Source organism: Apteryx mantelli, chromosome 12, assembly GCF_036417845.1.
Source record: "Apteryx mantelli isolate bAptMan1 chromosome 12, bAptMan1.hap1, whole genome shotgun sequence".
Classification (NCBI taxonomy): domain Eukaryota; kingdom Metazoa; phylum Chordata; class Aves; order Apterygiformes; family Apterygidae; genus Apteryx; species Apteryx mantelli.
The window spans coordinates 17,208,178-17,233,861 of NC_089989.1; the positions used below are offsets into that span (position 1 = coordinate 17,208,178).

At 43.3% G+C, this 25,684-nt stretch overlaps 1 protein-coding gene across 5 annotated transcripts in view; it reads left to right on the forward strand.

Moving 5' to 3' along the window:
- The window catches only part of SETD5 (SET domain containing 5), a 74,883-nt gene that overhangs the window by 25,708 nt on the left and 23,491 nt on the right, over positions 1-25,684 (forward strand). For 4 of the 5 annotated variants that reach the window (XR_010885383.1, XR_010885384.1, XR_010885385.1 and 1 more), the window contains exons 1-15: positions 2,184-2,327; positions 6,161-6,266; positions 6,958-7,169; positions 7,488-7,546; positions 7,957-8,144; positions 9,229-9,267; positions 11,392-11,634; positions 16,780-16,928; positions 17,252-17,369; positions 17,813-17,922; positions 18,208-18,454; positions 18,650-18,730; positions 21,060-21,323; positions 22,207-22,527; positions 24,319-24,561. Coding sequence is in view for 2 of the 5 variants with exons in the window: in XM_067303358.1 (XP_067159459.1) it covers positions 2,257-2,327; positions 6,161-6,266; positions 6,958-7,169; positions 7,488-7,546; positions 7,957-8,144; positions 9,229-9,267; positions 11,392-11,634; positions 16,780-16,928; positions 17,252-17,369; positions 17,813-17,922; positions 18,208-18,454; positions 18,650-18,730; positions 21,060-21,323; positions 22,207-22,527; positions 24,319-24,561 (2,451 nt within the window). In the remaining 3 variants the exon portion in view is untranslated. Of the gene's footprint in view, positions 1-2,152; positions 2,328-6,160; positions 6,267-6,957; positions 7,170-7,487; positions 7,547-7,956; positions 8,145-9,228; positions 9,268-11,391; positions 11,635-16,779; positions 16,929-17,251; positions 17,370-17,812; positions 17,923-18,207; positions 18,455-18,649; positions 18,731-21,059; positions 21,324-22,206; positions 22,528-24,318; positions 24,562-25,684 lie in introns of those variants that run through there. The other variant, XM_067303359.1, reaches the window with a different exon arrangement.

The following is a 25,684-nucleotide window of genomic DNA, read 5'->3' on the forward strand; positions in this document are numbered from 1 at the left end:
GAGACTGGAGAAGTGGCCGCTGTGATGCCTCGGAGCCCCTGAGCACTGCGTTGCCTGGGCTTGGGTAGGAGTCTCTGCTTAAGCTACCTGTCTTATCTGGGGCAGAGGCTTAATCCAGTTGGAGCATCTTCCCTGTGAGGGATTGTCTGTTAATAAAAACATTGAGCATTTAAGAGAGGGATCTTATTTGCTGTCTTGTCCCTGAGGGTTAAGCCAGGTTGTCCGGTGAGCTATGTACCACCTTTTCTGTTCAAATAAAAACAGTATCCTTTATTTAGCTCCTTTTATACGCAGATCTGCAGAAATCACAAATTTGTAACAAGCACAGGAAAGGGTGAATGGGACATTGCCTAAAGGTCCTTTTCTTCAGAAGAGTGGTCTGGAATGCCTCGGCTCTCCTGCATTTGTGGGGTTGCCTGCGAGCTCGGTCCAGGTCTGTTTTCTTCCTCCCCACCTTCTCTTTGAGACCATTGCTTTGTGGCATAAGAGGGGATTACTGCAGACGACTTAGAAATGTTTACACAATACTCCTATAATTCTGTGTGTGCCTGTGATATATTAACAGAAAGAGATTTCTCTTAAAGGAAAATATTTCCTTGCGATAAGGGAGACCTGCCCCTGCCCCCTAAGACAAAAGGGAAATGGAATATTGCACGGGGAATTTCAGCCTTGTGACTCTTGTGTTCCTGCACTTGCCCTGGTAGGGGTCTGCTTACAAGATGCTGGTGTTCTGGGTTTGTTTTTTTTTAATGAGCAATCACTGGACTATCATGTCCAAAGCAAGTTCCCTGTGAGAAATTCGCTGCCCACAGCAGAGTTTGGCTCGCAGCCTCTCTCTATAGCCCAAAAGTATTCATTGGCTGGTTGGCAAAATCCTTGAGATACCAGTGAGCATGTGACGGTAGGTTATAACCGAAAGCCGTCTCGTTTGGACTGTGCTTTGCAGCCCTTACAAAACCGCACTGCCCAAGTCCGTGGAAAGACTGCAAAAAGTTATTCAGGGCTATTCTGATTTCAGTTAAAGTTTAACTTGCAGAAAGGAGGGATCCTGGCGAGAGCCTGTCTCCTAAATCGTTGCCGTTTTCTCTGGTTTCGGAGCTTCGTTTGCTTCACTAGGTGCTGTGGAATGCAGCACTTCTTTCTGTATATTGTGGGAATTCTCTTTAGGCTTGTGTAAAATAACAGCTCCAGGATTAACTTTTATTGAGGCTATTTACGTAACGAGGAATGGATGCTGCTTTATCTCCGTTCGGTATCCAGCCCTTGGAAGCGCTTCCCCTCGCTGCCTTGGCGAAAAGCTGCGGTCAGCAGGAAAGGTGGAGCCTCGGCGCGGGTTTTCCTGCCGGCCCCGGCGGGCTGCAGCGCGTCGCCCCAGCCGGGCCGCGGCTGCGCCCCGTGATGCCGCCGTGACTCACCGTCGTCCCCGCGCCGGGCCAATGGCGCCGCGGCGCCTCTCGTCACGGCCGCCTATGGGCGAGCGCCGAGACATCTGACGTGGCCCTGCTGCTGGGAGGGCTCAGCCGGGATTTCGGAAAGTGGGGGCCCTCTGCGTCAGGGCCGGCCAGCCTGAGCAATGGGTGCAGAATTCGGGGCTGCCCTCGCTTGTCGAGAGGAGCCTTCCCGTGCTCCCGGCGTAACCTTTCCGCAAGTTGAGCGCTTGCCCTCGCTGTAGGCAAAGCGAATGCAAATGCAGGCCAGTCTGGAGCGAGGTGTCTCAGATCAGCCCTCTTCCTCCTCCTCCTCCTCCTCGTCCTCTGTGCTCGTTGTCCTCCCAGAAGAGGATTTGACTGCAACTCGTGTTGGGAAGGAGTTAGGAAGTGTTCACGAAGGGCTGGGGTGATGGGTAACAACTGTTACATCTCTGCAAAAGGAGCTAATACATGGCCTGTGTGACAACTAGTGCTGAGCTTGGTTGCGGGGGGGAATAGCCTTACCGGCCTTATGGCAGTGGCTCATTTCATGTCAGTCCCGGACTGTAAGAAGCTGCCATCTACCTCTTTCCCTGGCCCCAGATATGAAAATGAAGTAAAAACGGTGCAGCGTGGCACTTACTGAAAATCTGTTTTTGCTTGTCTTAAAGCCTTCTTCGGGGGTGTCCTGGGGAGGCCTCATGCTGTTACAAAGATACAATGCTTTGTTTCTCCCCCGGTAGGTTTCCCCATGTCCGTGACGTGTTGGCCGAGGCTCTGCGGCTCCTCTCCGCCCTCGGAGCGGCCAGTCGCTGCCCTCTGGACTCCGTGATCCCCGACGGGCGTCATGAGCATTGCAATCCCTCTGGGAGTCACCACACCAGATACGTCCTACTCCGACATGGCTGCAGGATCGGAGTGAGTGCTGCCCCGTGGAGGAGGAGGGGAGGGTGTCTGAGAGCGGCTGCAGGGTCGGTGCAGGTGCTAGTCCGCTCAGCAGAAAGGGTGTGCTGGCCCACTGGCTGTATGAGAGATGAATGTAGAGACAGGCTCTGAATGCTTAATAAATGCAGTATTACCGAAATTGGTAAGTTTGAGACAGGAGCCAGGCAAAAGGGGAATTCCAGAAATGCAAAGCGCTTAGCTCTGATTTTTATATGAACTTGGCTAGTATGTCTGCATGTGCGAGTGCAGACAGTTGTGCGTTTCCTGGACCCATGTTTGAAGCTGGCTAGATACAAGCTAGCTCCTTTTCAAAAACTGTTATATGCGGGATCAGTATGCTGAGCCTCCCTTGCAGCAGAGCTTAGCTCAGACTCAGTGCCACGCTTACATGGTTGTCTGACCTCTGGACCAACTTGGAGCTTGGCTGGAGATGTATGACAGAATCTGCCTGTATAGAGGCCTTAATGTGTGTTGTTCCTGCCCCTTGAGCAGGTTCCAAGAAAAGCACCTTGGGGGGGCAATCCTTCAGGGTCCCGTCACAGGTGCCCCTTTTGCAGGATTGTCACCACGGTACTATACCTTGCTGGGGGCATGCTTACCATTTCTTTTAAAAGACTCTGCCTGGCAGGAGTCGGGTAATGTTTCAAATCCTGAAAGTACTACATTGTGATCTTTTCTTAAAACCCTTGTTAATATGGTGTCAGCTGAGTTCTGTGTTTTTGTTGGGTGCAAGAGGAAGGGCTGAAGTGATTTCTTTGTGCTTCTGCCTCCTGCTTTCCTGCATCCATCTTTGAAATATGGACTACCCCATCTCTTTTAAAAAGCATATTTGGGGAGGAGGGTTTCCCACGTAAAATTTGAAGGTACCTCCTGTGCAAATCCCTGCATATCAGTTTGATCAGAGTAGAACAGATAATGCTCCACACTCTAATTTTGAGCTGTAAGAGCAACGGACTAGGGTGTGATCGTTGCTTTTCCCTTCCATCTTGCCCTGATTCTACACAGTCAAACTCTCTGCAAGGCTTCCTAATGCTTCTTTTTGCCTGTCTTCGCATTGACCCCGTTCTAGGCATCCTTTTCTCTTTGTGATGCTTCATTCAATCCAAAAGTCCATATTTTTATGTGTCATTTTTGAGAGGAGTCAGTCTAATAAGTCACTGGTCAGCAGTGACTTATCTGGTCCTTTACTTTTTAAGGTTTAACATTCAGTATTTCTTGTCACCATGCTTCTCCCACCCCAGCACTTTGAAGACTCAGCTTTCAGGATTTTAAGCTATTTCTGACAGCAAAAAGAGTGGTAAAAGGTCTGTTCATGTTCAGTGTGCTTTGCCTTCAGAGTTGAGCATGATAGGAGAGACAGATATATCTACATATGTCAGTTTTTATATTTAAATATCAAAAAGACTGTCTATAAACCTTCTGAAAAGCTATTTTTCCCCCTGGTTGTAAGGAATGCATAGGTCCAACTTGAGACTAGGCTGGAGAGCTTTCTAAAATGGCTTTTGAGGATTTCTGAATTGGCCTCTCTGTCCATTTTCTAAAAATTGGGAAAGCTGGGACTTTATTCCCTGGCTTTCCATTGTTGCACTGTTGATTCACTGCTGAAGTATCCTTCATGAGTGTGTTCAAAGTTAAGGCTATCCTCCACTTGTCCTTTGAAATTCTTCAAGTCTGATGCATGAAGTCTGGTATCCAAGTTTCTTGTCTAAGGCATTGATTTCCTTATCATTAAGGAAATGGAAAGGTAAATGGGAAACTAGCTTGGCCTCTCTTCAGGCTGAGCTTTAACATCCTCCCCTGCACGCTGATGCAGAGGGGAGCTGAAAATGCTGAAAGATATGTGTTTTATGGTCTCTAAGGGTGCTCTGGAGGCTTTAACATACCTTTGCTATGTTTATCTGGCTCTCCATATTGGAAGCTGTTGAAGCTTCTTGCAGGGTTGCAGTGCTTTCTGTGCTGATGAGGAAGCATGGGCCCCCAGTGTTGTTGCCCCTGGACACTGTTGCACCAACAATCTTCAAGTTTTATTGTTGGTACTTATGGCAGCATTACTAGTATTTTAGGTTTACTATTGTTAGGAATATGGGGTGACCTGGGCAGAGGACAGACCTGCGGCTTAGGCTGTTTGGGCTCTTTTCCTTCTAATGTTATTTCTGAAAATAAGATTAAACCTGAATGGATTTGACTCTGTACCAATCTAGAAATTCTAAAGGACTGTTGTTGTGAAGATCCAGCAAGGCTGGATTATATGGCGAGCTCCACATGGTGTCTTTATTAAGAAATATATCCTCTGGGAGGGATCACCACCTGTATCTTCTGCTCTTAACAATTTAGGTAACTGTAGCTACATTGAAAACCAGCTGAATTTATGATGCCATCTGCTTAAATTCTGAGCTGTGGATGCGGGATTTCGATAGATTAAAGGCCTGCTAGTTTCTACAGTTCTTTGTGCAATACGTTATTGCTCCTTGATGACCAAAAGGCAGGTCCACCTTACTCCTGAATAAGTCAGAACCTCGGAAAGTTAGTATGTTAGTGTAGGTCAGGTTCAGTGGCAGGGTGGGGCAAATTTCAGTGCAGCAGAGATTTCAAGAGCTGAAGAGGAAGTCCAAAGGGCACAGAGGTTAGTTTTCTTGGGTGGTGCCCAAACGCTGCCCCACGCATGACGGCTGGGCATTAGTGCTCTGGAGCTCTGCCTGCGTTACGCTGGCAATGTAGGACCCCCTGAGAGTCCTGCGAGATCTCGTCAGAGAAGCAGAATTCCAAGGTAAACTTTTCCTTTCCTGTATTTTTTTCTGCTTGTTCAGCTCCATGCTATAATTTTGATGAAGAATTCAGCTGTGGACTTTACTCGGTAATGCTCTGTTGTATTCTGATATGGGCCCTACTTCTGTATACGCAGAGGTTAGCTGACTTCCATCTGCCTGTGGAAAGTTCTTAATAGAGAGTGTGTTTCCCTGCCAGTGCTTGATCCGTAGCCTCACTATCTACTATTCCCTGCACTGAATTGCAGCTATCCCTTCTCTGAGTAGGGTTTCTGCCGCCTTCTGCTAATAGCAGGATATACCTTTCATTTTGGGCTGTTTTTTTCACCACCATGTGGTGGAAGAGTGCATTGTACCTCATCAGCAACAAATTTCCTATTCAGCGCATTGCACACTGTGCTGCCTGTAGAAAGCACAGAGCAAATCTGAATTGTCTGTGGCCACTATCTGTCCAAGTCGTGAGTTGCATTTGCTCTTTGTAACAGGAATCTCCAACTCCTGCTAGTTGTTGTCAGGACAGCTGCAGCTTTCATGCAGACTTTATCACAGGACATTGGTCTTGGCTAACAATTAGTATCTGAGGGAGAGAGAAGCAGGCACAGATGCAGGAAAGCTGCTTAGCTGCTTTCTGAAAAGAGCTGTTGTGGAAATAACATGGCAGTGTTCAGTCCAGTGGGTTCAAGATTAACTTGGCTGAATTCAGATGTGAATGCTAAACTATACTCAGCTTCCTCAGCTATAATGAAACTGGGTTTGTTTCTTGGTTCTTACTCTTCATTTTAACTTCTTGGATTGAGACCCAGTTTAATGTAACAGGAGTTATCCAGGGTGGCCCTTCCTCAGTTGCTTGTCCTCTGTTGAAAGCAGGTTCATTTTGTCTGTCCAACTTCTGCACATACGATGCCTGGTGAAGTGCATAATGCACCTTGATTTCAAGAAGTTTCTTCATTTTGAGCTTATATGTTGAATAGGAAGGAGCAGTGAAATATTGGCAATGGAAGATGATATATTGATGGGTTTTACTTCTGGCCCTTTCTGCAGCCCAGAGTCTGTGGAAGCTAGTCCAGCTGTCAGTGAGAAGAATGTGTACTCCAGCCACGGCTATGGGGCCACCCAGAAACACAGCTATCGCGGGCTGCCTTACGCAGTGAGTACTCTCTCTGCAGTGAATCAGCTCTTTATTGTTTGCTCTGCTCGTTTCCTTGTTCCATAGTTCCTTCCTCATTACACCTTAGGAGTTTTTATTGGCTTATTTATTAGGGAATACATGTGGTTGAGTTGTGCCATACATGTTGTATCTGTTATTTGTGATCCCTCGTGTGCTCTATAGCAAGCTTTATCAGTGTTCTAGGTGATAGATTTTAACTGAATGAAGTATATGAATGAGGTGTGAATATGTATGAATATGTAATATTTTCCTGATGGTATTTTTATGCCCTATTTGATTTATTGTACACTATTTATACTAGTTTCAGTTGCACAGAATTTCATATTGGTAACTCATAACTATGAGAAATGAGGGGAAAGTCAGGGAGAGTCAGAGCATGGTTTGAAAACATGGAATGAATGGCAGGTCATCTCAGATGATTGGCATTTTAACAGTTCATGTTGAAACAGTCTAGTTGCTTTCCTAGGTTTTAAATTTAATTCACTGATGCAGAGGAAAACCATCTACATCTCTCAGACCTATTGCTTTACCTTTATGATAGATTCAGGAATTCAGGCTATTGTTTTACACTGTTTGCCAAATAATAACCTGGGAATTGTGGATTTGGGACTTCTGTTTCCGAGCATCGTATCTCCCTGTTAAAAGTAGTACTGCAAATACTTATTTTCAGGATCATAATTATGGAGCCCCTCCTCCTCCAACGCCGCCAGCCTCTCCTCCTGTCCAGACCATTATACCTCGTGCAGAACTGAATGGCCTGCACTCACCTGATGAGGAGAACTCCGGGGACAGCGAGAGCTCCTCAGAAGGAGAATCAATTCCCACTTGGTGCCACTGCAGTGTCTCCCAAGATGGTTTCCTCCTCAAGTGTGAAAAGTGCAGGTCAGTTTTGGTGCAGTGCAGATCCAGACTGCTCCTCATGTTGACTTCTAATGCCGAACTGTCACGTTTGGGCTGTGGGATGGACTTCCTTTTGCTAACTGGAGCATTCTTTCCAGTGCTTTACCTAGTATTGACCCTCCTCCTTTGCGTTGTCAGCCTGACAAGTGTTGGTGGCACCAGGAGTGGAGATGAGGATGTTAAATCGATGTTCTTATCATCCTGGGCCCCACTGAGGGCACGCATCTTGTGACATCCTGTTGAATTTCAAGTGACTTTACTCCTACAAACCAGCTTCAATTGTGCATTCTCGTTTGGCAGAGGAATGAGCAGGGGGAAGGTGATCAGACTCCGCCGCCGGAAGCAGGACAACGTGTCAGGTGAGTCTGAAATTGTAATTCTGATGATGATGATTTTCATTTCTTTCTGCAAGGCCTTGCTGTCTTTTGGCTGCTGTAATCATCCTATTTTGATCAGTGCCATCTAATGTTCTTTTCCTCTCAACCATCGGGATTTTCTCCTCTCCTTCCCCCTCGCCCCAATCAGCTCTGAGGGAGAGCAGATTACCTTGTGAACAGAAAAGCGAAACGTGCATCAGTGCCATTCAGTGAGATATCAGAAGTTTAGGAGTCCTGTTCCCAATTTGAGAGGGAAAACTGAGGTGGTATAATTTTCTCAGGGAAGAGCTATGCAGAGCCATCAAGTCTTCTTGATGAAAATGGACATAGGGGGTAAGCTGTTCTCTATGGGACAGAGAATAAAGTTGCTAATGAAGCACTCCTCTCTGTAGGTGGGGACAGCAGTGCAACTGAGAGCTGGGATGAAGAACTATCTCCCTCTACAGTGCTGTACACAGCCACACAGCACACCCCTACAAGCATCACTCTGACTGTCAACCGCGTCCGTAGAAGCAAACCTAAGAAGAGGAAGAGGAGTACAGAAAAAGCTCGCACTGCTCCAAAAGCCAAAAAGATCAAGGTATGTGAAATGAGATGAGGTTGCTACAGTTCTGATCAAAGGCTATGCAGAGTATTGAGAACAGACTGGCCCTTTAGGGCCTTTTTGGTAATAGGCAAGAAGGTTTTGTCCTACCAGGAATTGATTTTTCTGTGGTCATAATGTGACACTATTTTTGTGAACTGCTGGAGCATATGGCTGTTAGTTTACGAATTACCTGTCTGATACTCCACACTTATTTCTCAGCACTGTTCACTTATGCTCAGGGGCTTTGACTCACTTATCTTCTCCCTCCTGCTATATTAGGATTTGGGGGACTAGCTCTTGGAGTCTGCCTGCTTATGGCAAAGGGGAATCTGTGACTAGAATGAAATATGAAGGTAACAGGGCAGTTCTTAGTGGATTACATTGGGGATCTGGCCAGCAGTGCTTCTTAGTGCTGTTCTTCAATGACAGAACTCGTACCTGTATGGAGAATTACATAGGTAGTGATGAACATCTGAGGGATGACTCTTGATTGTGAGGATTTGGGGACTGGAATGGTTTTGGATTGCTTATGTTGGAATGCAGATGGGAGCAGCTGGTTCCTTTCTATCATCTGCTAGCTTTACCTTGTTTTTCCCAAGGTTAAGCTTCCCTTGAAGTTCTTCTGGTAGGCACAGGGATTTGTGTTGATTTAATAAAAGATTGGGAACAGGAGCCATGTGAGTTCTTCAGTGTGTGTTGGGTTTTTTCTTTTGTTTTGCTTTTTATGAACCAGCTCAATTCAGTTGCTGGCCATTTCTTCTATCAAAGTGGGATTAGTTGAGTGAATTTTGGTGTTGATCTTGAGATTTTATAAAAAGTATGAGGCAGGCTTTCTCAGTTCAGGAATCCTGGCTGTCAAACTTTTTTGCAGCTTCCACTGGATCTGCTGTGTGGAATTTTCTTGTTCAAGTCCTTTGCTTCTTGTTTAGGTCTTCCTGTTGTTTTTGCTATCTATTGTTAAGAGTTAACCTGTTGGGGTAAGATCCAGTGTTGTTCTGGGATTCTTAATTCTGAGTAAAGGTTATATAACACTTTTCCTTTTTTTTTTTTCTCCTCTCTCTCCTTATTCTGGGGACAGGCCTTTCGAGAGGGCTCACGAAAGTCTCTGAGGATGAAGGTGAGTGGAACTGAAAAGCCTCTGTGATGGTGGTGTTTTTTTTCCTGTAGTTTTCTTCCTCTCTTGGTTGGCCTGGGGAATCTCTAATTGTGGTACCAGCCTTAGAATAATCCCAAGCCTTATCATGCACCACTATTCAAAAAGGTATCACAGGAATTACCCCCTGAACCTTGCTTTTGCTTTAGATGGCTCATCACTTTCTGCAAGGCAGGCATCCTCCTGTTTCAAGAGATGAGACAGATTCATGATAGCTGGGAGTGGGGTGTTTGATACAAGAATGCAGAACAGGTTGTGGCTGCTCTCTTGTGGGGTCAGTTATCATTTGATTGCATCAAAGATATTTTAAGCTTGAGCATCTAAGTCAGCACAAATTTAATGTTGGAGTCCCTAACAGTATTGCTTTGTTCCTCTCCACATCCTCTTACCAGGGATGGGTTGAAGGATGTATTTATTTCTGACTTTTTACAATATTGGTGGGTGTGGCTATCTGACAGAAAGATTTGACAAAAAGGGGGGCTTAATTTTGGAGCTAAGTATGTCCTAGAGACAAAAGTTGCCTTAAAGTTCAGACTCTCTTCCATCTGGCCTCAGTATTGTAGCTGACAGTGGTTGCTAGCAGGTGGGTCGGAGGAAATGGGACAATTCTGTGGTGTGCCTGTGTGCACCTACCTCCATAGTAACTAAGTGCCTTGAGAGGGTAAAGAGAGTGTAAAGAGGCCTAAAAACTCTTATGCTTTTAATATATGTGATGAAAATAATGATTGTTCTTCAGTGGTTCTTGTCACCAAAGTATGTCACACATTTCTCAGTCTTTTATGAACCCTGTTAAGTTGTTGACCTCTGGAATATTTTTTGTTGAATTTCTTGAATTACTTATCAAGTTACCAATGAAGTTTAAATTTGTTTTTACCAGCTTCTTTTTTCCCTCCCTTACAAGATGGGATTATCGGATTTTTACCTTCTCTTCTTTACACTGCTTAGGACTTGCAGTTCTAACCTGCTCAGTATTATCCTGTGCTTGTGTCTTGCTCTGGCTGCTTTTCATCTGCTCATTCCATTTCTATGTACTACTGATCTACATTTGCCCAGAAGTTTGTCAGGATCAGAACTTCTGCATGTGTTTGGGTACCAGTCACACACACAAGCAATATTCTATTTAAAGATAAAATGTAGCAAGTAAGTGCATGCAATAAGTGGCAGAGAAGAGAGGACAAGATAGCAATGTTGTGATTGTCCCATTCTGTACTCAGTGATGGGCACAGCTGCGATATTCCAAACCAAAGAAAGATGCTTTATTTTGTGTTAAAATGTCTGCTTGTTTTGTTTTCCTTCAGCCTCTTTTTTTTTTTTTTAAGTTTTCCTCTTTCATAGAACACTTAACTCTGTATTTTTATTAACCATGTTCTTGTGCTTATTGTTAATATTTTCCTTTTGTGTCCTTGTCGAGTATAAGGAAAATAAGAGGATGGTGAGGAATAGCAGATGGGAACAAACAGTAGTTAAGGGGTGTAAGGAGAGGACAAAGATCTGTCTTTAAAGACTGGGGAAGAAACTGCATCTTGTTCCACTTGTCTCCATGCCTCCATCTGTGTATCTCTATGTAGGACAGCCCAGAGACACATCTCATGCTTTCATCTGACAACTGTTGTGACCCTAGACTAGGCAGTCTTCCTATTCCCTTGCATGTTTTGGGATCAGTCTCTGCAAGGATTCAGATACGATCAGTATCAGGTAGCACTACGTCACACATGAGTGCATTGATTGTAAGACAAGTCTGCATGAGGTTTGTTTGCCTTTGTGTGTTCTTTTCCTTTGCTTTTTCAATCTGCTTAATTATACTTCTAAAGAGTCTTAAAAAGAACTTCTAATTTTCCTGTATGCAACAGTGCCAAGCACCAACTTGCAAGAGTTCTTAGTCCTGCCCAGAGTTCTCCATAAATTTCTGAGTAGCACTTTGTACAATATTCTGGAGAATGGAGATTCTGAAAATGGTGTCCTCGTAACCAACGCTTTCTTAGGTTGGAATAGATATGTGTTTTCTGTAACAGGTTCACATGCTCAGAATGGTGTGGATAGGTTTTCCCCATTGTATGCTAGCCATTCACCCTTTGCTGTTTGGTGCAGAATTCCCCTTCCGAAGCACATGCCTTGGATGAAAACACAGCTGAAGGGTGGGAGAATCGAATACGACTCTGGACAGATCAGTATGAAGAAGCCTTTACTAACCAGTACAGCGCTGATGTGCAGAACCTGTTGGAACGTCATCTAAACTCTAATAAAGAATACGTGGGCAAAACTGCTATGCTAGACACAATCAACAAAACAGAGTTGGCCTGCAATAATACTGTTATTGGGTCCCAGATGCAGGTAAGAACCGATGTGGCAGAAGTGGGGTAGGTCAAGTCCTCTGGTTTCTAGGCATAAGGTGTGGGTGAGCAAGAATATCATAGCTGGTCATGGTATTGTTTCAAATTCCAGAGACTGGTAAGGGTAGGTTTGATGTAAAAAGAAGTAGGAGAGATACCAGTGCCAAGACATGAGGCCGCCTTTGCCTAAACATTCAAATTCAACTTGCATTCATCAGCATCGCTAAGTTGGGGATGTTTTGTACCTTTGTACCTTTTTGTGATGTGATTCACAGGGATTTTACCATATGTGCTTTTGGTGCCTGAATGGCTTGGGGCAGAACCAGATCTATCACTTGCTGGAAATAGGAAATTTCCTGCTTTTCAGCTGAATAATTTTCTCTCCTTTTTTTTTTCTTTCTGGCTAATGTTTTATGCAAAGCTATTTTAAAGAAACCTTTCAACTTTATTCCAGACTTTTGGATGAGTATTTGGACTGTAATTTTCAACTACTCCAGGATGACAGTTGATTTTTATGGAGACTGTCTCCCCAGTTCTTTCTCTTCTGAGATGTTCAGTGATTGGTATTTTGCCAGCTTCACTCTGTGCATGTAGACCAGGACAAACAGGAAAAGAATGCGTTTGTGTGGTGTTGTCAGTCCTTTCCACCACTCTTCGTAGCTGATGTTTCATCTGTTCATGCTTTATTGAATAGAGAATAGCATTCCCACTCATTTCAGCCTAGGCTTTGTGGGTTATTCCTTGAATGGAGATAGGTAAAACTGCAAAATGATGGGTTCTAAAACATGTGTATGGCACCTCTTCCGTAGAAAGGGAAGAGAGTCAGAAACCTAAATATCAGGTGGAAGTTTGTGCTTAAATCACTCCTGTTTATATCAGCTGACTCGCCTCTATCTGAAGTTCATGTGCTCCCTTCCTCTTTTCCCTCTGCTTTCATGTAGATGAAGCACCTCAGGCAGAGCACAGAGCCAGTAAAGAAGAATGCAGAAAGGGGACTTCAGACCCAATTTCTTTCCTCCATTTCCTCTGTTTCTGGAATAATCTTTGTTTATATCTCTTTAAGACTTCTGGAGATAAAAACTTTTACATGGCTATGAGTAGCCTTCTGAGATGGGACAACCACAGGGAAATACAGGAGGGGGAAATTTTCTGCTTTTCTGAAGATTTTAATTTTTTCCAAATCTAGATTTTTGCCTTCTACTTCTTTGATATGAGTTTTGGGACAAGCCCTGAAATAAGTAATAAAACATGTCATTTCCTTTCCTCGCCCTCACAGAAGACAGCAGGGACAGATCATTATAAAAGACACCATACACAAATGCACTTGCTGCTTTTGTCATGCTTTCTGCTCTCTCCCTTCCCTGTACAGGTATTGACTTTCCCATAGGGAAAGCAGACCAAATCAGAAGAATCCAAATGTGATATATTCCAAAGAAACAAAAAGAATCAAAAGTTGCAAAACTGCATAGTGAGCTGCAGTTATTCTAAACAAGCTGTAGTTAGATATCTATCATTTCACCTGTTGAGAAAGTATAATAGAGGCTTGGTGGCTTTGTAGCACCTCTTGGATATTGAGGAAGTATCAGGTGGCTGTCGCAGGCTGCCTCTTGTCAGCCCTTACGTCCTTGTTTTCTCTGCTCAGCAGATCGCTGTGGAGTGTTGAGAGGAGGATAGCCAGCAGAGATGTGGAATGACCAGCAGGGAGTATGTGGTCTTTCATCCTATGCTTTATATTTTTCTTCCCCTTCTTCTGTCTCATCTCTCTTATATGAAGTGAGAAGGTTTTTCAGTTTGCACCAGTCACCATTTAACTAGGTATCATTTCTGAGCATAAAAATAGCTTTTCTAGATGGGGAGGAACTGGCTGCTTTAAACCAGAAAAAAGTTTTGAAGAGTAGTGGCGTCAATATAGAGATAGCAGCCACGTGTATGAGATGGGTATCATGACTGCCGTATTTGGCTATGGAAACTCTGGAGGGGAGGAGGAAGGAATAAAAATAAAATGTCATATATGCCCTGCATACTTTCACAACTGATTCAGCTTGGGTAGACAATGATGCAAGTACAGTCCCTGTATTCTTACGGAAAAAGAAAAGAAAAAAGACCTAAAAGCTTCCTCACAATCAAGGAAAGGGTAGGGAAAAGTGGGTTTAAGAAGCTTCATATGGGACATGGGATTTTGATCACTGGTGTGTTTGGATAAACCAATTCTCAACTGTCCTAATGATGCAAGGGGAAACTTGTGAAAACCTGAAGCTGTTTAATGTCATAAGTAAAATCAGCTTAGTTCTTACTCCTGCCAGAAGCTTGGCAAATTGAAAGCCGTGAAGTACTTTTCTGCCTGTTGTTGCCGAACCAGACAGAGGGTCAGTAGCTGCCCTCTGTTGCCTCTGATAATTGCTGACTTGAGCTCAAACTCCTGACTGACTTCACATTCTGAAGTGAAAAGCAGAAGTGCTTTTATAAAATAAAGCCACTGAGTATTATGCAGGTATTGCTGTGCAAAAATATCAGAACAGCTTTGATAACGAGTCAGCAATCCCTAGTCTGTGACATGAATAAAATCGTTTGTTCATTTTGCACATGAAAGCATGGCAGCTAATCCTCTTCATATTTCTAAACTTGGAGAACTAAAAACAAGCTGAGCCAGGATCTTATCAGAAATGCTATCAGATCATTCCTGTTCTACCAACCTCAGATAATTGTTAAGTTTTACAAATGCAGAGATTCCTTTATGGGCTTTCTTCTCCTTCCACCACCTCACTTTATCTCACTTGTGTTCCCAAAGTTGCTTTCTAGAGTTAGAGGAACAGTTATACTGATAATAAACGGGGGGAAAAAAAAATCACTTCCCTTCGGTAACTTGTCTGGTTAGAGCTCTGTTCACAGAAGGTAATCCAACTGGAGACATACAGTTCCTTGAGCATGATCGCAAACACAGACATATAATAAAAGGTCAGTCATGGGCCAGAAATGAGAATGAATGCTGCCAGATGTGAACCCCCATCTCTGAAAGATACTAAGAAAATATGACACAGTGGTAGAATAATTTAGGTTGGAAGGAACCACTAGAGGTCTTCTGGTCCAACCCCCCTGCTTAGGGCCAGCTTAGATAAGGAACTGATCATAACAGAAAACAAGTGATAGTATAGAAACAAATAAAGTGATCCTATGGGAAACAGGATAAGATTTCTGATTTCTCACACCTGTGCCTCAGTCCTAATTAATCTGTTAACTTCAGATATTCCCTCCTTATCTCTTCCCACTAAACAAGCCAACAAATCTAGTTCCACCTGTTTATTCTCCACTACCACAATTGGATAAAGTAAAGTATGTCTAATGTTTTTTAAATAATTTGGCCAGGGAAAGCTGCTTCTGTCCTGGGCAATGCAAACTCATCTTATGCTAGAATTCACTTGTGTCATGGAGTTGATGATCAGAAATTGGGGCTAGCAGTGTGGCTTCTTAGCCCAGAAATAACTTGGTCCTTTCATGTCAGTTCAGTGGGCTTCTGTGGACTTGGGAGATGCTCTGTGAGCTCCTGTCAGGACCTGAGATAGGAGATGGACAACCTTCTGCAAGGCTGTTCAGTCTCTAATATGTACATTCAGGGTTTTTTCCAACTGTCTGAGGATAGAGTGGTATGAAAATGGTTGCTGGAAGTGTACCCTGTAGGCATGATGTTGCACTAGATGCATCTCTGAGAGGAGGTCTGGAATAGCACGACCATTAGTCACATCTGCATAGGTTTCAAATGAATATTTTGATAAAGCTATTTTTATCCTGGGCCTGAGAGAGAAAAGTCAACAAATGGGTTTTACTTTACTGGCTGATCTAAAGTCTGCAGTATGCCTTGTTAAAACAATGAAAGTATTCCTCCTCCGGAAGAGGTTTATTCAGAGTGTGTGTAAAAACATTACAAAAGAGAAGGGTAAAGTCTGTGATTCAGTACTTTGAACACAGTCAATATAGAGGGTTTCACTTGGTTTCCAGGATGGAGTGCTGCCTTAAGGCATTAGCTTTATTTTCAGGAGGGATGTTAGAAAGTCATCGTTCTGTTGTTGTCCACATTGAGCCCCTCCTTAAGCTAAGGTGATTTTTATCAATTTGAGCAGACTGCCCAGTAGCTGTTTCTAAGGAGAGAAGAGTTTTATCAGGAAAAGTTGGGAGCTTTCTTTTAACAAAACCTCATATTTTACTTCTAATGTAGATGGATGATTGTCGTTATTACTGAAATAAGAATACTTTGTCTAAATTCACTCTGGAAAAGTATCAGAATTTGCCGCTTAAGAGTAGCATGCTTAGGAAAGAGCAGGCACAGCTCTTATTGTAAGGCAGTCAGCCATCATTACGTAATTTTGCAGATTTCCTTAATTTTCACTTGCAGAGATGTTCAACCTGTTAAAAACAAAGTACTTTTCCTACTTATGGGAGAAGTGTTTTCTATGCCTTGGTGCTTATAATATTCCCTCCATTATTCTGTAAAGCACTTCTTCCTTGGATGTGTCCTTAAAAAAAATGTTGAGGTTTCGTACTGTCAAGGCATGTTGACGTGAAAATCCATTGTATTGGGTCTGTGAACTTGAACATGACTAAGATTCAGCAAACTGTCAATAGTTACCTGTAAAATATATTTCTTCATGTTTTTTTTAAAAAAAAAAGTCCATAGCATTAGTTGAGCAGGAAGTTAAAGAGAAGATTCTGGATGGCAATAGATAGCCACAACTAAAGTCTTTGGCTTGTTAGGTAGAATTTTCCATCCTCTGTAGAAGGAAAAGCTTGTGTTTTTCCTCTGTACGTGTGACAACCCACGATTTAGGGGGAGCAGTTCCCTACTAGCAGCAACTGACAGGTCTGGTTATGCCTCCAAGCTGCAAGACTAAAATACTTAGTCTGATAGATTTGTGAGACTCACTGTTAAAGGAAAGGAATGCATATTATTTTGTTTACTTGTTTTTAATAAATATTGTCAAGGTCATTGACTATTGCTGAAATGTTACAGAATAAACAATATATTCACCTGACCAGAATTTCCAGGTGCTGTTACTAGATGAATTTTTCTTTTTATGTAGGAAAATACTCTTCACGAAACAATGGCCTAGGCCTTTGGTCTAAGTTCTCATATTGTGCTCTTTTTTTGTTACAGCTGCAGCTGGGAAGGGTGACTCGGGTTCAGAAGCACCGGAAGATCCTGAGGGCAGCAAGAGACTTGGCACTAGATACCCTTATAATTGAGTATCGAGGGAAGGTTATGTTACGACAGCAATTCGAGGTCAATGGGCATTTCTTCAAAAAGTAAGAGTACTATGAAGTGACTAGTATGAGAGCATCATGGCACAGAGACTAGTGTCTCTGTGGGATAAAGCACACTGACAGGGCTCTTGTTGGCTGTGCCATCCATAGAAATGTGAAATCAAATACACAACATCTGCTTGATGCTCTGTTTATGGACGAAAATCTTCTTAAGTAGATATATTAAACTGTGATCATGGAGGTGCATAAGCCTCCAGAGCACTAGTACTGATGGAAGCGCTGTTTCCAGTGAAGTGAGGGATACCTGTTATAAATGCCATGGGAATTGGGTATTTTGGGATTGAGATGTTTTGTTACTTCTCCAGGCCCTACCCATTTGTGCTGTTCTACTCCAAGTTCAATGGCGTTGAAATGTGTGTTGATGCTCGCACCTTTGGTAATGATGCCAGGTTCATCAGGCGTTCCTGCACTCCAAATGCAGAGGTAAATTCTCACTTCGTTGTCACCGTAATTATGGATAGATGTTTTACATATGTTTAGTGTCTTACCTTTTTATGAATATTAAAATGCTGCAGATGGGGTAAATTCTCTGCATCTCTTACTCATTTGGTGTTTTATACTTGGAAGATGAGATCAAGAAAAGTTGGGAAACAGGAATTTTTCTTGAGAAGGGAAACTTCTATTATAGCTTTCCTCTGGCTGCAGAATGGTAGTTAGGGTAAGCAGGTAGTACGAAGTGTAAGTGGAAGAACGCAGGATGAGAGAGACCGGTGAGAGACCAGTGAAGCAGGCTTTTCTCTATGGACAGTTCAAGAAAATTATTCATTTAATAGATAAGAGCTATTTTGCAGAAGGAGGCTTCCCCCTTGAAAAAAAAAAAGTGCAACTGGTGGAGATGTTAGTTTCTCTCTACTTTATTTAACAAGGTTCGTCATGTGATTGCTGATGGGATGATCCACCTGTGTATCTATGCTGTTGCCACCATTGCCAAGGACACAGAGGTTACCATCGCCTTTGACTATGAGTACAACATCTGGTGAGTCCTTCACCTCGCCCAGGAGCTCTCCACTGCCCTCCTGGACTGGACATCTTCCTCCAGCCCTTTCCTCGCATTCTACATTTTGCTCCGTTTTCTACTGAATTGCATTTTCCGGCTATTCTGTCCAGTTCTGCTGGCATATTCTACAATAGAGGCCATAAGGTAGCCTGCTGTCCTTGCTTTGGCACGTGGTGAGATGTTTAGTAGGAGATGCATTGAATGTCTCTGTGTAAGGGTTGAGAAATGAAGAGTGACACGAATTATGTTTGTGTTTTGGAGCAGCAACTATAAAGTGGACTGTGCGTGTCACAAGGGGAACCGGAATTGCCCTGTGCAGAAACGTAGCCCAAATGCTGCGGAACACCTACCTCCACCTGTTTTAGGCACACTGATTGGGGCAGAAACACGCCGTCGAAAAGCCCGTCGAAAGGAACTAGAAATGGAACAGCAGGGCATTGCATCGGATGAGAACGGCAATCAGCAAACAGAGGAAGTTCCAGAGGGACCTGCAGCAGTCAGTGACAGTGAGGTAAAATCCTTGACACTTTATCAAGTATTTTTGTCATTCAGTGGTGTGGAATCTGATTTATACAGCATTGGTTTCTCCAGGGCAAAAACTGCAAGCAGGCCTTCTTTAAAACTTTGGCGCAGAGATTGATATAAAAGCACTATAAAAGCAGCTTCAGATTTTGTTTGCCTTACTAAATCTGGGCTTCTCTTTCAGGTGGCAGATAAAGAGGAGAAACAAGAAGGGGAGAAAGAGGAGTCTGTAGATGAACAGGGAGCCTTGGTCCACAACCGACGGGCAAGTACCTCTCTCAGTCTGGGTATCATCCCCCTTAGGACTTGCTTTGTGCCATGACCAACAGGTCCAGCTGGTTATTTCAGTTGTTCCAGCACAAGTTCCAGTTCTTAATGGTCTCTTTTAATTTGTTAAAACCAGGCTGTTCCCTTATCACAAGATATTTGGTAGGGTACTGCAAATTAGAAGATCCAGGACAGATCTGTTGCCCAGCTGAAAGAATTAACTCTTACATTGAGGGCTATTCTACACCCTAAAACATACCATTAACAAGATGGTCAGCACCAGATCTGGAGAAAAGTAGTTGCACCCTTTTTCTGCTCCTGCTGGCTGGGTTAGGTTTGTCAACCTTTATCTGTTCCCTGTGTGGGTTCACTAAATGGTTATGCAAATATGTTGGCATGAGGGTTGCAAAAGTTGATTAGTAGGGTGGACCACCAACAGCAAAGTTGGCACAAGTCTGCTGAAAGTATCCATGGAGCTATATTCTTTATTAGGAAATCCCTTTGTGCTCCCAAATCATTGTCGTTTTAATCTGTATTCTCGATAAAAATGTTTCTTAGTGCTCTTGGATCTTTGATCACACAATCCCTTCTCTGCCTTCTTCTGTACTGAGTAGAATTAGTTGGGTTTTTTATTCCTCCAGTATTTTAGGTGTTCTTTAAACTGTGATTAAATAATTCTTTTTTGCGTTTTCCAAGAGGAGCTATAATCTCTTGTGCCTTCTATAGCATCTGGGATTGCTCGCTGGTTTAGGATATTTTATGCATGTGGATGCAGGTGTTCTGTGCTCTGCTCAGTGCACTGAGGTTTAAAAGGAGGAGGAAAAAAAAAAAAGGCAATGAATAAAAAGTGCTCCTTTCCTCTACCAGGCAACAAATGTATCAGAGCTCAGAATTCCCTGTTGTCTTTGTTCACCAAATACCTTAACCACCCCTCTTCCTCTGATCAAAGAGACTGTTCTTGCATGTGCAAGTTTTCTGAGCCGTGCTTTAAATAATGTTAAGATAGTGTAGCAAACTGCAAAGTTGAGGGCCATCCATAGAGAATGTACAGCAACCCTTTTCTAATCTCAGCAGAGATATCCTTGGAGTATCCCATGGATTTTTTTAGAAGGGACGAGATAAAACTGTCAGTTTCTGCTGGAATTTGAATAAAAGCAGTCTTCCAGCAGACTGGCCTTAAATTGGAGGGAAGATTTCATTTTTAATGCAGGGAAGCTGGTCTCTTTCTGGGACAGTATAATTCAAGAAATCTTTTCTCACAATAAGGTGTTAGTTTTCCTTGAACCTGTAAACCCTGTTCCTGTACCTGTTTCACCAGTTAATCTCCTTTAATGAGATTGTTTTCTATACTTGGCACCACGTAAATACCTGTATTTATAGTTTTCCTCTTGTCTCAAAAATTTATTTTTGTGTGTATTGAATATCCTGTGAACAGAAAACTGTAAAAGCCAGGCTGCTGTGATTGAATACTGCTCTATGATTCAAGATACTTTCTCCTCCATGGCACTTCTCAGCATGCACCTGCCCCCACCTCTTAAAATTCACTCGATTCAGCCTGTTTGTCAGTCACTGCTGCGTTATTGTACAGGACCTTTTATATACATAATATCCAATTATCTTGATACTACTAGGTGATAAGATTTCCTGTCCTTTCTATTTGCATAATAAATACCTTCTTTTTGCCTCCGTACTCTCTCATGTTGTTCTGTTTTTCTTATCCACTATGTAAGCTGCTTGGACAAGAGCTTTTATTTTTGAGCTGTGTGATCTCCTGACATCAGGGAAGGAATGAATCTGGATCATTTTAGTCAGTTTGCGTGGTGTGTTATACTTAATGCAAATTACTGATTCACTTAATTCTGTTGCCTTTGGCTTATGTTTACCTCTAATGCTTGGTCATTAGTGAATGGCTCCATTCGTTTCCAGATTGTCTCTTCACTCTATTCTTTGTCTTATGTGTTTTAATTCTTCAAAAATATGCATTTCCTTATGGCTGTTTTATGAATATAACTCAGTAGTATCTAAGTATTCTTATTTAAGAACAAAGTCTAGTTCTTCTAGTTATTCTATGAACATGTAATTATGCTATTGGCATTCTGGGAAATTTGCCATCTTGAAAAATGCAAATATTGGGGCGGGGGGAGAGGGAAACCCTGCTTCTCTCTGTCCCATTTCTGGCTCTTGTGTCATTGCTATATGGAAGTTGTGTCCTAACTGTGTTGTCGGATTTTTTCCCTCCTGTGCTGTGTCCCGTATCTGTTCTTGTATCCTCCTCTTTATTTGTTTAATTTGCAGTACTGACTTAAATTTACTCTTATGTTTTCTAGTCCCGAGAAGATAGGAAGGTAGAAGCCATCATGCACATGTTTGAAAACTTGGAAAAGAGAAAGAGGAGACGAGAGCAACCATCCGACCGGAACAGCACTGATGCTGAACTCAACATCAGTGCTGAGGCTCCTGAGCTGGAGGAAGTAAAAACAGAGACTCCTGAAACTGAAGATGGAAGTTCAACACTTAGTGCTGCTGTTCCAAATGTTTCTAACAGTAACACCAGTACTGGAGTGAACACACGACGGTCTTCACAAGTAGTGGTAAGACGAAGAAGGGACTGTTCTGTAGCTTGCACCAAGCACGTGTGCAGCATATCTGATCATAGGATTGTTCAGGTTGGGAAGGACCTCAGGAGGTCCAGGCAGGGTCAGCTCTGAGGTCAGACCTGACTGGCCAGGGCTTTATCTAGTATTGTCCCAAATATTTCCAAGGATGGAGATTGCACAACCTCTCTGGGCAAACCTTTTCCAATGCATGACTGTTCTCTTGATGAAAAAGTTTTCCCTATATCCAGTCTGAATGTCTGGTTTCGATTTATGTTGTTGACTCTTGTCCTTCCACCATGCACCACTGTGAAGAGTGGGGCTGCATCTTCTCCGGATGATCTTTTGGATGCTGGAAGGCTGCTATTAGGTCATGCCCAGCTCCCTCAGCCAGTGGGGCCCCCTGTAGTGGCTTGAGAGACTGGATCATCTCTTGCATACTGATGTGATCTTAAGTTGGCTGCATGCCTGCAGTGATTGAGGAAAGTGTTGTGTTTTGTTTTGTTTTCCAGCAGGTATCTGGGCCCCACCATATACAGGGAACGCATCCAAAGTAGATTTTGCAATGATGCGTGTCAGCTCTGATCAGGAGTGGGAGTAGTTGCCTTCAGACAAGTGGCAAGTTTCATAGTGCTGCTTTCTTGACACCAAGATTGTTCTGAATGTTCTGGTTGACCATTTAACATCACAGCAGACTGGAGAAAATGTGCCAGTCTTTTAGAAGGGTCCCAAGCCATCTTATAAGCCAATACAAATAAGGTCCAACCAGCTTATGTGTGGGTCAGATAATGTCAATAAATAAATCTCAATCCTTGTTCATGTGTATAGAGAAAAGGAAGACTCTTAGAGCTGCTTGGACTAATGACAGTTTATGTTGTAGGATGCTGTCCCAGAAAAAACAGTTACTAAGCCTGCTCCAGCAAAACCCTCCAGGCCCCGACCGAAAAGTCGCTTCTCTCGATATCGAACCAGTTCAGCACAAAGACTGAGAAGGCAGAAGCAAGCCAGTTCCCAGCAAGCTGAACTCGCACAGGCTGTCCCAGAGGAAGGAAGCACTGCCAGCTTGGTAACCACAGCAGATGTCAGTAATGTAGAAGGTCCAGGAGAAGGCAAACAGTTGACTGGATCTGACCCAACTGTTATTCTGGCTGCAGGATCTCAGTCTAATCGGGCCACCGTGAAGTACCCCAAAACTAAAAAGGTAACTATCAAGTGCTTAAACTGGGGAGAGGAGAAGAGGTTTTATGTGGCCTTCAGGGAAAAAAGATCTTCGTTATACTTGCAATGATATGACTTTACATTTATTGTATTACTTGCCTCATTGTGGCTAAGAGCCCTCGTCATGGGTCAGAATCAAGCTGTTCAGTGCGGTACAAAGATTGAAAGAAGTTAGCTGGTCTATACCACAAGTCTACATAGAACTTAAAGATAGATACCAGCAGAATGGTACAGGTGCAATAAGCAGGGTCTCTCTGTTGGGCCCAGCAAAGGTGAGCTGGAAAGAGGTAAATGATGCATCTTTGCATAGTGGGGAGAAAACTGATTCCAGCGTGAGGGGCCTTGTGAGAAAAGGGCTGGAGGGACTTGGAAATATAAGGAATTGGATGATGAAGGCTGGACCCTGTGTAAGGGAGGCAGAAACCACAGCCTCGGCCCTGGATGTTGAGGGCAGCGGGAGGCTTGAGAGATGGCCAAGAAAGGCCTTGGTGAGGAGAACAAGCGTTTCTGTTGTTCGTGCAGGAGAACAAGGTGCACGTTAGAAAGATGAGGAGAGCTGATGTGCCTATGCACCATGAGCTAGGAAAAGCTCTTGGCAGCAGTGTGCAAGTGGTTGTTACAGCTGTATCAGATGAGGTAGCAGTCATTTAAAGACTAGATGCTGATAATCTGGGCGACACCGTTAGCTTTGGAGTCCAAAAGAAAGGCTATGTCTTAGAACTGGTTGAAGGGCCTTGAAGAGAGGCCTGAAGGGAAGGTAACTTTCAGATTACTGACCTGAGTGGCAGTGCCAAGATCTCTGGTGATGTTTGCAGTAAGGAAGAAAGCTAGGCACAGTTGAAGAAAAGATTAGGAGGGCTCTTGTAGGCGCACTGAGTTTGAGGTAGTACCCACTCATCTGAGAGATGCTGGACAATTTTAGGAAAAAAAAAATTACAGGAAAAGGCTTTACACGAAAGCAAATAAATACCATCTCAAGAAATTTTCTACTTATTTCCAGTATCTTAAGAGCAAGGAGAAAAAGACTGTCAACCAAGAAAGCTGTCTTAGATCAAGAAGTGAAAGGTGTAGTGAAAATTGCTTAAAACAACAACAACAAAACTAGAAATAACTAGGGTGTTGCATCTTGTAAAGGACAGTAAAACAAAGGTTCTCTTGGGTTTGTTAACAAAAGATCGAGGAGTGGAGCCATTGTGTAATAAGGTTTATGTGGAATTTAATTTTAAAATTTAGAGTGCCATAAAAAGGTGTTGGATGTGGGAATCGGTGGGAGCCTCTTTTTTGGATGGGGGTTTGGTGTTTGTTTAGAAGAAAGTAAAACAGGTCAGTTTTCAGCTTAGTAGAACAGAAGACTGAGAGCGAATGCGACTGCAAACTGCAGTGTACAAACTGGGAGAAACTTGTAAGGGACAGGAGAAAAGCAGCAGAAGACAGTGGATGCTTGGCACATCCTGGGCATAAATAAGCTAGCTGTTAATACATTTAGGCTTGCAATTCTAAACTGGTTTAGAACAAGGTGATCAAGTTCAGGGAGAGCCTTCTAATAGGATTAATGGAAGCATAAAACCAAGCTACTTGTATAAACTAGGTGCTGTGCATGCAAGTAGATGAGAATTGGGATTGATGCAGGAAGTCCTGGCTGCATTTCTTGTTGAGGAGCAGAGAGGTCTTAGCATGAAGACTGACCTGAGCATTGTTTCCCCCTATGCTGTTGCGCTGTATTGCCTTTCTTCTTTGCAATTGCTAGTTACATTGATATTTTTGTTTTCTTCAGTATCTTGTTACTGAATGGCTGAATGACAAGGCAGAAAAGCAGGAGTGTCCCATTGAATGCCCTCTGCGCATTACTACAGACCCGACAGTTTTGGCAACAACCCTAAATATGTTGCCAGGTCTCATCCACTCCCCGCTAATTTGTACCACACCTAAACACTACATTCGTTTTGGTTCACCTTTCAACCCTGAGAGACGTCGAAGGCCGTTTCTGTTGGATGGAATTTACAGCTCCTGTAAAAAGGTATGTTCATGTTTACCTTCAGGGGCTTTGTACTTATGTTGTCACTGGCATCCTTGTAAAGCTGCTGTATCATATTTGAGCCTATATCTATGTATTCCTACCAAGATGGCACTGTCTGATACGTTGCAGTCAATGGAGTGCGTTTTCAACCCTTTTCTCTATTTTCACAGTCAGAGGATAGTTGGTAATGTGGGGGTAGGACTGTTGCAAAACACCTCAAGAATACAGTGCGTCAATCATGGTCCGTTGTCTTTGGAGAGCCTTTATTATTTAGCAAAGCCCTGAGTTTGCCAGTTCACAAGAGCAAGCCCAGAGCTCAGTGCTGGACTACAGACTGTCTATCCACAACAGCTATTTGTGGCCCTGCAGCAAGCCTGAACTGAGAGCCCAGCTGAGGACTTTATTCCTCCAGAGATGGTATGTGGCCAGTAAATATTAGCATTTACTCATCAGCAGGGAAATAGCAGTTCAGGTTAGTTTGGTTAAACTGAATTTCTGTCAGAATCCACCTTGCCTATCACCAGTCAGCTTTGCTCAAAGGTGCTTCCTGGTTCCTGTGTAATTACCTGAGAGCAACCTTATGGAAATCCTTTCTGATCTCCCAGTCCTGGTAACTTTCAGGTACCACATCCTGGATTTTTTGCCCTCCTTTGAGGAAGTTTTTTCAGAGAGAAGTTGTAGCCCTTGCTGTTCCCACCTTCAGCCAGTTTGTTGTCATGCACTGACATGTACCTATGAAAAGAAGCTAAGGTCTCTTGGGTATTTCCTTCATAGGTACAGCTTTTGGTGGTTCATTTGTACTCATATGTGACCAAAATTCTGTTTGTTTCCGTGTGCAAAGGCAATCTCCCCACACATCTATAAGCTGAGAATTACAAGGCTCATGCCGCTTTTTTGAGCACTTAACAATGTCCTCGAGCCTCAGGGAAGAGAAAAGCATCCAGACCAGAACTGGCAGATTTATTCCGAGTTCCCTACTTGCTGCGTTTGCTACACAGCTAGCCAAGAAGCTCCCAATTCAATGAGAATTGTTGTTATGGAACCACTGACAAGGACTGCACGTGGACCTGGTGTCATGCAATTGCGGAAAAAAGTCTTGAGGATATCTAATCTGTTTCTGATT